The following is a 9,912-nucleotide window of genomic DNA, read 5'->3' on the forward strand; positions in this document are numbered from 1 at the left end:
TTGAAAGGGAAAAAACAATAAACAAAACAATAAACAACTTGGTTTTTTGGTTTTAAAACAGGAAAAACAACAAACGACTTGGTTTTTGGTTTTGAAAGGGAAAAAACAATAAACAAAACAACAAACGACTTGGTTATTTGGTTTTAAAACCGGAAAACACAACAAACGACTTGGTTTTTGGTTTTAAAACAGGAAAAAACAACAAACGACTTGGTTATTTGGTTTTAAAACAGGAAAAAACAATAAACGACTTGGTTTTTTGGTTTTAAAACAGGAAAAAACAACAAACGACTTGGTTTTTTGGTTTTAAAACAGGAAAAAACAACAAACGACTTGGTTATTTGGTTTTAAAACAGGAAAAAACAATAAACAACTTGGTTATTTGGTTTTAAAACAGGAAAAAACAATAAACAACTTGGTTTTTTGGTTTTAAAACAGAAAAAAAACAATAAACAACTTGGTTTTTTTGGTTTTAAAACAGGAAAAAACAATAAACAACTTGGTTTTTTGGTTTTAAAACAGAAAAAAAACAATAAACAACTTGGTTTTTTGGTTTTAAAACAGGAAAAGACAACAAACGACTTGGTTTTTGGTTTTGAAACGGAATAAAGAAAGAATGAACTGTGAACGAACTGTGTTCAGAATCTTACACTGACGATGTGTCGTGCTTTTGTAGCATTTTTTCAAGGAACAATTATTAAATTAACAAACAATAATATGATCATATTTCAGTCATCCAAACAGCCCTTATTTAAATGACGTATTAGTCATTACCTCTCTCTCTCTCTACAGTATTTACTCAGCTTGTTTCCACACAGATTTTCACGTGTTGGATTACTGTAACGCCGTTTTAGCCAGAGTTTCTAAAACCACAATCAACAAACTGCAATATGTTCAGAGCTCTGCTGCCCAGATCCTGACGGGAACCAGGACACTGGCGAGGCGCTTACACGACTCCACAATACCTCTCTGGCTTATCAACCCCTTACAGCCCAAATCCAGACTGCGCTCCTCAATCTGTCCCACAATGCACCTCAAATCTGTGGCTGACTCCCTCTCTGCCTCCTGAACTTTAAAGCTCTTCTCAAGACACACTTTGTTAAACTTGCCTTCTGCTGCTGACGTCTTTTATGATTGTTTTACAGTTATTTTTATTAGTAATGTTGTTGATTTTGTTCTTTTATTTTATGTTCAGCGCTTTGAGACGCTGCTTTTAAAGGCGCTCTATAAAATAAGGTCTATTAATGTTCCTCGCCTGTTCCCACGGCCGGCTCCTCACACATGGACGCTGCTCAAGGGTCAAACGCACTGCGGGGCCCTGTGACGTCACAGGTCAGTGACCTGCAGCGTTGTATGAGATGGTGAGGACAGAACTCGGACTTTGAACCGGGAGAGCGGGGTTCGAGTCCCGAGTCAAGCTTAGAGTCAACATTAAATAATTTTTATTTAGGTTAGGCCTTTTACGTAAGGTGACGTTAGTTAACTGACGTAGGCAGTTATTTAAACCCGCACCATGATCTTTCCTGACCTGAACCAAGTAGATTTGAAAGGCGACCCAAAGGGCCCCGAGCCGGCTCATGAGGGAGCAGGGTTGGTGCATGATGTGGGCCTCGCTGTGCTGCAGGGGGGACGGGGTGCAGAGGTGGGCCTGCAGGGGGCAGTAGGCGGCACCGTGGTGCACAGAGAGGCCCGGGAGCAGCAAAGGAAGAGGAGGAGGAGGAAGAGGAAGAGGAGGGTCGGCGCTGTTAGCACGGTGAGGACCGCTCCAGGTCTTTAAACTTCATGTTCTCTGTCTCTCTGTCTGTGTGTCAGCAGCGGCTCGGCTCGGCTCGGCTCGGCTCTCTAACAGTGTTAGCGCAGGTGCAGCTGCGAGCTCGCGCCTGAAACGCCCTGCTGCGGTTAGCCTCTCTCCTGCTAGCTGTTAGCATTTAGTCCGAAGGTAAATACGCTTCCATTATCGGACACGCCCTCCTCCGGGGGCCTCCTGTCCGCGGACTGACCCCCCACCCCCCCCGCAGCCTGCCCTGTCGTTATCACCGTGTTTACATGTGACCCAGTCAGTCAGTCCGAACTCACAGAAACCCAAAACCCCGGCCACCAGGGTCGTGGGCTGCGAGGACCGGTCCAAGTCCGCTACCGCCAAACTCCATTCTCAAAACAGCATATTAAGAGTTTTCTGTCCTACCGTTTAACCTGGAGCATTTCTGACGGCTCTGGGTTAATGTCGTGTTTCCTTTTATTAATTCGGCTTGTATCATAAGTGTGGCCAGACTGCAGAACCTGCCTTTATAACACTGTCTGTGCTCAGTGGACGGGCTGACCCAGCTCGCTGTAATCACCGCGCTGTGTTCGGTACCAGGAGGTCGAGATTCAGATCTTTAAAAGTTCAAAGTTCGTCCCAATAAGGACTGATGATGCATCTGAGTCACGCCGAATTAAAAAGTAACAGATGAGTGTTGATGAATCATGTCGGATGTGTTCCTGCGAGGCTTGTTTATGTGCCGTGAAGAGGAGAAACCTTAAAGTGCCTGGTTTTTCTACGGAGTCTGGCGTGCATGTGACGCAGACTCCAGCTGTAAACAAAACAAAGTGTTGCTTCATCCCTCAGGCGGCCTGAAGTTAATTAATAACTGTTTGATATTTTACTCTGAGACTGATCACACTCAAGAACAAGTCATGTTTATGGTCGTGTTTGGTCATCAGGTTACCGTGGAGACCGCCGTCCCCAGACAGGTCCACGCCGAGGTTGCCATGGCGAACAAGGCGGAGCTGCACGCCTCAGACCACACCCCCTCCGCCGAGGAAGAGCTGCCTAAGCCCGCCGCACGCCGCCCCCGCCGCAGGGCCGCCGCCCCCTTAAGCAGGCGGGGTCAGAGAGGGAAGAGGCGGGGCCCCGCGGAGAAAAGGCGGGGCCCCGGCGAGAAGAGGCGCGGCCCCAAGGAGAAGAGGCGGGGCCAGGAGGAGAAGAAGAAGGAGGGCGTGACGGTGAAGAGGACGTGCAGCGACGGGAAGCGGCGCTGGGACAAGAAGCACTACTGCGTTTTCTGCCGCCGGCCGCAGGTAAAGATCGCTCGCCACCTGCTGAGGAAGCACGCCGACCAGCAGGAAGTGGTGGCCGCCAGCACGCTGCCGACGGGCTCCAAACAACGCCACCTGCTGCTGGAGCACCTGCGCTGCAGGGGCAACTACCTGCACAACATCGAGGTCCGTTCACCTGTTCACTGTTTGTTTACCTGTTTGTTTACCTGTTTGTTTACTTGTTTGTTTACTTGTTTACCTTCAGTCTGAAACACAGTACAACCTTTTGAGATTTCCTGCAGAAGAGAACAGGTGGTTTCAGGGTTTGACCCTGAACTGTGACGTGTCGGTTCAGTCAGTTTTCAAAATAAAACACCCTGTGCAGAGTCCCGATCGTAAATAAACAATAAATAAACACGGTTAAAACAGAAGAAAAAATAAACAATGTAACTATGTAGCTACAAAATCTAAACATGTCAGCAAAATCAGGCAGAGCGCTCTTATTCTGAAAGGCTCCCTGTGGGAGATGCAGTCTGCAGAGCAGGTCCTTGTACATGGGGGGACGTTTACGACCAGACTGAAAGTTGCTGCTAATATATTTCACCACAAACTTTCACCGTCATGTTTTCTCCCTAATTTAAAGAAAGCGTCAAGCGGTGCAGCAGTCAGTCCTAGAGAACAGGACAGAAAGGATCTTCTGATGTCTCATTTCACATCACGACAGAACTCACTTTCTAAGTGCTGCTCGCTCACATGCGTCTCCGCCATTACACAAACTGTGTGCAGCCAATCAGATCAGTCTGTTCACTTTTTAAGGGCCATGGCCGTGACCAGGTAGGGAAGTCCAGTTGTTATTTGTGATAATTCAGTGAACCAGTACATACAGAAAGAGTAGTGATCAGGTAGTGCACATGAGACAGGAAGCCTTGGTATAGGCCTGCTAATCCTCACAGCATGTATTACCGGTGTAACAGGGCAGCTACGGTGTGGGTGTTACCCATGATGCACTACACGTGGAATCCATACCTGTAGGAAATGACAGAGCAGCTTAAATATATCTCACATGAAGGCTCCAGCTGTCATCACAGGCAGTGTTGGGGAGTAACTAATAAGCTACAAGTTCAGTACTAAATAAAGTGTAATCCATGTGTAATAAAAGTACAGTTCCTTATGAAAGAAACATCTGAATCTTTCCTGTAAAAAGCTCGGCTGTGTGTTGAATAACACTCATTTTGTTGCTTTGCATGTTCTTCCTTTGTCGTTTGCAGCCGCAGTGTTTAGGATGCTGCTGATTGGTTCTTGTGTTTTGAATTTCCTGAAACGCCCGCCTTCCAGCCTCTCAAGCTGTCATTTGATAATGGTTAAAACTGATGATGCACGGGTAGAGGTCGACCGATATGGTTTTTTTCACGCCGATACCGATCTTTTGAAATCCGGGTCGGCCGATGGCCGATTAATGCTGCCGATTTATTTTGGCTGATATTTGGCCGATATTTGCTTGGTTTTTAACCTCTATTTGCACCGAACTGAAGCACAGAAATCCGCGTTGATATTCGGTGCGGTAGATAACGGTCGTTAAGGTTCCAGTGCCGTATTAGCACCGGGTCTGTCTGTAGCTACCCGTTAGCAAAGCAAAGCCAGTCTGTCACTAGCCTATAGTGCGTTGGTCTCTCACTTATTTCTCTGCATTGAGTGACAACCCTCTCAAATATAAGACACACAAACAGAACAAATAAAAGTCTCAGATTCACTCTGTAGTTGCAAAATTATTGCTTACTTATTGTGACATGATAGCAACTCTTCTGTGATAATGCAACTTCAACTACGATCCAAATTAGCCGAATGTCATGTGTCTTATTCAGGTTTTTTCTCTAAGTTGGCAGTAACATATCAAAAGTTTTTAATTAAATATAAAGGAGTAATAAGAATTGAATCCTTACCGTTAGCTCCTTAGGCACTGGATGAGGTCTGCTGCTCACTCGGCTGGAAAATGACTCTAGCGGCAGCGCGCGTCAAACACGTGTTCCACGACAACACTAGGCTGCCCACAGATGCGCCTGCCAAATAATCGGCTTGATATACTTGGATATTGGCCGATGCCGATTATGTTAAAAAATGCCAAAAATCGGCCGATTAATCGGTCGACCTCTATGCACGGGGCAACTTTTTGAGCAATGTTGCTGGTAACGTTAATGCAAGAACGATGTTTCCTTTGGAGAGTTTCTTCTGTCTGTCAAGTTTATAACTGCAGCTGTTACTTTTGCTGCTTAAATTTGCTGTGACTATTTACTGTGTGCATAGACACGTTTAAAATGACAAGTTGAAATGAGGGTTGTGGGTTTCCACAGCGTAAAAAGCTGCGTCCGCATGGTCCTAAAGCCTTCATTAGAGTTGATCAGTGTTTTTATTGATTTAAAGATAAATAGTCTACATATAATTACGGAGGTCCAGACTTTGCATGTGTACCTCAAGTTATTAAAAACACTTCAGATAGTCCCGAGTAACGAACTGATCCAACAGGACTTAGATTCAGACTCAGGGTTTGTTGCCACGGTAACTGACCCACAGTTTAAGTTAGCTGTCTTTCCTGAACAGCAAAGGTTCCCCCGTCTCAGGGTTGACTGACTCAGAGTCTGAAACAGGATCGTTAGCAGCTGCTTGTTGTTGTAAATCAAACTGTACTCCCAGGTGTGGGAAGTGTCCGTAGTGCAAAGTATTAATTATAATTTTCAGAAAAGCTCTCTTCCTCCTGTAAGACATGTAATTCATTAGGGGCGTAGCGCCTCTGGGGAAACGCTGGCGGTGTACCTGACTGCCTGTCTGGCCCTCAGGTGATCAGACAGGGCACAGGTGAGATCGTCCCGTGGCGTCAGCCCTCAGAGGAAGTGGATCCCAGGAACTACCTTCCCTGCCCGCTTTGCCTCGGCTTCTTCCTTCGCGCTGACCTCTGGAAACACCAGGCCTTCTGTCGTAAGAAGCTGACCTCTGACCCCTCCAAAGACCCCGCCTCCAAAGCAGAGACCACCTCTGACCCCGTGAAGGACGCAACCTCTGACTCCACAGGTAAGGCGGCCTCTGATCCGGCAGACGACAGGACCTCCAAGTCCACAGAGGACACACCTTCTGACCCCTTAGAAGACACAAGCACAGCAGATCAGACTGGGACCAAACGGCCCTTGACCTCTGACCCCGGTGTGGACCAGAACGTGAGCGCTAACCCTGGGGCGGACCGACCCAAGAAGCGCATCAGGGTCCAGGCTGCAGCGTCTCGCCTCCTGCCGATTTCCAGTGGAGCCTCAGAGAGCTGCAGCGAAGTCCTGCACCGCATGAACCAGGACCATGTCTCACACCAGGTCTGTACACTTCTTGACAACCCGTCTGTCTACCTGTCTGTCTCTGTACCTGTCTCTGTGTTGACCTGTGTCTTCCTCGCTCTGTCCAGGTGAAATCTGATTGGTTGATTTGTAAATATGGAAACAAGTTGATGGGGAACCAGGATGGCAGCCAGAGGAGGTACGACTACGTCAGTCAGAAGCTGAGGGAGCTGGGCAGGTTGCTCCTGGCTGCTAAATCTCTGGACTCCAGCATTCAGACCCTCCAGGACCTCCTGGCTCCGGGTTGCCTCAGCCTGGCGTTGGCGGCTGCCAGAAAGGCATCCGGATACCGGTGGAGCCGCCCTCCGCTGGTGGTGAAGACGACGCTAAAAACAGTTTGTGAGATTGCCATCGGAGAGAGTCTGCAGGACGGAGACTGGGAGGCTGCAGCCAAGACCACCGAGTTTTACCACCTGCTGGGGAGGGACTGGGACAACCTGGGGCTGCTGAACCCTGATCCCGACACAGGTAACACCTGAGGCAACCTTGAACCTTGTCCTAAGAGAAACCATTTCTGTGACTCTGGTCTCTGACAGGGTTCAGGACTTACAGCTCATTAGAGTCATTTAGGCTTGATAACTATCCCCATCAGGAGCCATTAGAAGAACTTAATCCATCCACCAAACCTCTTTGTTTTTGCTAGCTGCTCCAGTTGGAGGAGCGAAGCCGAAGAAACGATTGGTCCAATCAAGAAATGAGAAGGAGTGTAAAGAGCCCGGTGAAGAGCAGTCCGACCCAAGACCAGAGGGTGAGTCCTGATCTACCACTATTCTTGACTACTTATCATAAACCTGACCACTGATTATACCAGGGGTGCAAACTTTGTTCTCTCCTGCTGAGTTTGCATCCCTAACCAAGAATCTGAGTCCAGTATGTGCTTCATGCACAGAATATTCACTAGATGGTGCTGTTTGACCTTGTTGTCTGTCTTTACCGGTCTGTAGTTCCGTCACAGAGCAGTAACAGACCAGTCACCTCCATAATTCCACCAGAGGCCAGACTGCAGACTCCTATCACAGGTAGGTCCTGCCTGGATAACATGTGTTTAGGAGGTCTACCTGCGTTGTCTTATCTACTTTTTGTCTGTCTTTCAGTCCCGGTGGCTCCAAGAAAGGTCCAGCGTCGCCCATGGTCGTCTGCAGAGAAGGAGGCGGTCTGGAGACAGTTGGGAGTCCACGTATTGGTCCAGTCAGTACCGGGGAAGGAGGTCTGTCAGCGGTGTCTTGACCTGGAGCCCGTTCTCAGAGGGCGACACTGGAAAGATGTCAAAAACCAGGTCCACAACCAGATCCAGAGCCAGAAGAAGCAACAGTTCCACGCCCAGATGGACCTTCAGGAGAACCAGGATCAACAAGACCAAATCCAAAATCAGAAGAAACAGCAGCATTACCAGGCTGAAATGCACCAACAGGACAAGGACAGCAGTCAGAATAAGAAGAAACAGCAGTACCTGCCCCAGATGGACCCCCAGGAGACTATTCAGAATCACAAGAAACAGCAGTACCTGCCCCAGATGGACCCCCAGGAGACTATTCAGAATCACAAGAAACAGCAGTACCTGCCCCAGATGGACCCCCAGGAGACCATTCAGAATCACAAGAAACAGCAGTACCTGCCCCAGATGGACCCCCAGGATACCATTCAGAATCACAAGAAACAGCAGTACCTTCCCCAGATGGACCCCCAGGAGACCATTCAGAATCACAAGAAACAGCAGTACCTTCCCCAGATGGACCCCCAGGAGACCATTCAGAATCACAAGAAACAGCAGTACCTTCCCCAGATGGACCCCCAGGAGACCATTCAGAATCACAAGAAACAGCAGTACCTTCCCCAGATGGACCCCCAGGATACCATTCAGAATCACAAGAAACTGCAGTACCATACTCAGATGGACCACCAGGACCACCTTCAAATTCACAAAAAGCAGCTGTGTCATGGTAGACTAGACCCCCAGGACCATATTCAGATACATAAGAAGCAGCTGTACCAAATGGACGCGCAGACCCAGGCACTGCAGACCACCCTGGATCGGGACACTTCTATTCTGACGGGTACACCATATGGACCTGACGGGCCACATCGAGTCCCTGGACAGTCATTGCTGGAGCGGGACCCTACCATCAGTCCATACCCACTTCCACATAGGACCCTGGGCCCTCACATGGACCAGTTGCTGTCCAGAACAGAGTGGACTGACGAGTCTTTGGCCCAGCACTACTCGCTCAGCAGGCATCTGGACAGGAACCTGCTCCCGGATGCGCCCACAGGAGGACCACCGCCCAATCCACACTCTGGACATGTTCACTTCTGATGGGCCGGCCCACAGGGGCCCTCAGCATTAATGACTGTATTAGATAAGGTAGCAGAAGGCCTCTTTAAGCCATCTGGTACAAGTCCCTGAACTTCCTAAAGTCTACCTTCTGAACCAGAGGAACCCCACGACCTGTAACTTCAGGTGTTACGTTTAAAAGAACAACTGCACTCTCTTACCAAACAGAACCTGCTGTATACAACACATAGGAACCCGTAGGGGGAACCTAGAACCTCACAGACTCAGGTTATGAGCATCTCCAGGTGACAGGTTGGTCAGTTCCTGTAGTGGACAGCAGCTAAACCACTACAGACCTGTCTGCTTGGTGGAGGGAGTCGAAGAAAGAAAGTCCACTATGTGTAAAAGGTTATATATTTACAGGTCTGCCTTTAGTAGCACTTGATCCAATCACCATCCAGTATTATTGTTGTTGTCATGTTCCTTTGTGTATTCTCACTCATGACTACCAGCTTTCTGCCCCTGAACCGAGGCCTGGACTACGAAGGGAGTGTAACCTACTCAGATTTAACTCGGGGGTGACGAACTCTGCCTGCTACACTGGTGTTAAACTGTGACGGTGAATAAGAAGTTGGGTCGCTGTAAACTGAACTGGTGCACGTTCACTGAAAATCGACATTTTGGGCCGTGCAGGCAGAGTTTGTTCACGCCGCATGCTCCGTATTTTCCCCAGAACAAGACCTGGTGATTGTGTCAGGATATGAGGAGGTAAAATATGTGAAAACATTTATGCAGATGGGCTACAGCCCAGAAACTGGCTCTGACATGAATAAAGATCTCCTCCCTACATGCTGAGGCTGCAGGGTTAACGTGTTGAGGATAAGTTCATTTCAGCTGTGTAGCCCACCTACACAGGGTAACCTCGAGTTAACCACGAAGATAACCTGCTGGGAGCACTTTAGAGATGCAGCGTGACAGCAGACCTCAGGTAACACCTGTCCCCCTCTTGTAGTACGGGTTAATCAGGAGGTTACTCCTGCAGTTTCCTGGATAAGTTACCTGCTTCGTAGTACAGGCCTCAGGTGTTTCGTGTCCAGTGTGTTCAGGTCTGGACTTTGTATTTATCACCAGTAGATGGCAGCGTTCTCACTGACTCACTAAATATTTAAGCTTTCTACAGAAGTATAAAAGCATTTTCCAGACTGGCGTCTGCGTTCTTTCTTTCTGACCCCTCATGCATCACATTAG

The 9,912-nt window shown here is 48.2% G+C and overlaps 1 protein-coding gene across 1 annotated transcript; it reads left to right on the forward strand.

Annotated features, from left to right (window-relative positions):
• Positions 1-1,498: 1,498 nt before the first annotated feature.
• LOC119912408 lies at positions 1,499-9,866 on the forward strand. The gene is made up of 7 exons (XM_038731587.1): positions 1,499-1,753; positions 2,704-3,204; positions 5,850-6,371; positions 6,461-6,860; positions 7,036-7,140; positions 7,337-7,411; positions 7,487-9,866. Exons 1-7 carry the CDS (start codon positions 1,514-1,516, stop codon positions 8,704-8,706), a joined length of 3,063 nt encoding a protein of 1,020 aa, XP_038587515.1. The 5' UTR covers positions 1,499-1,513; the 3' UTR covers positions 8,707-9,866.
• Positions 9,867-9,912: the final 46 nt, after the last annotated feature.

The sequence above is a fragment of the Micropterus salmoides genome, unplaced genomic scaffold (genome assembly GCF_014851395.1).
Source record: "Micropterus salmoides isolate LMB-PRFRI ecotype aquatic unplaced genomic scaffold, ASM1485139v1 Ms_hic_scaffold_2, whole genome shotgun sequence".
Taxonomy (NCBI): Eukaryota; Metazoa; Chordata; class Actinopteri; order Centrarchiformes; family Centrarchidae; genus Micropterus; species Micropterus salmoides.

What these genes read in the sequence shown, in the direction of transcription:
- LOC119912408 (XM_038731587.1), top strand. Translation starts at nt 1,514, where the DNA reads ATGATCTTTCCTGACCTGAACCAAGTAGATTTGAAAGGCGACCCAAAG. An exon ending in AGGACCATGTCTCACACCAG is followed by an intron (nt 6,372 to 6,460) that starts GTCTGTACACTT and finishes CGCTCTGTCCAG; the next exon opens with GTGAAATCTGATTGGTTGAT. An exon ending in ACTGCAGACTCCTATCACAG is followed by an intron (nt 7,412 to 7,486) that starts GTAGGTCCTGCC and finishes TCTGTCTTTCAG; the next exon opens with TCCCGGTGGCTCCAAGAAAG.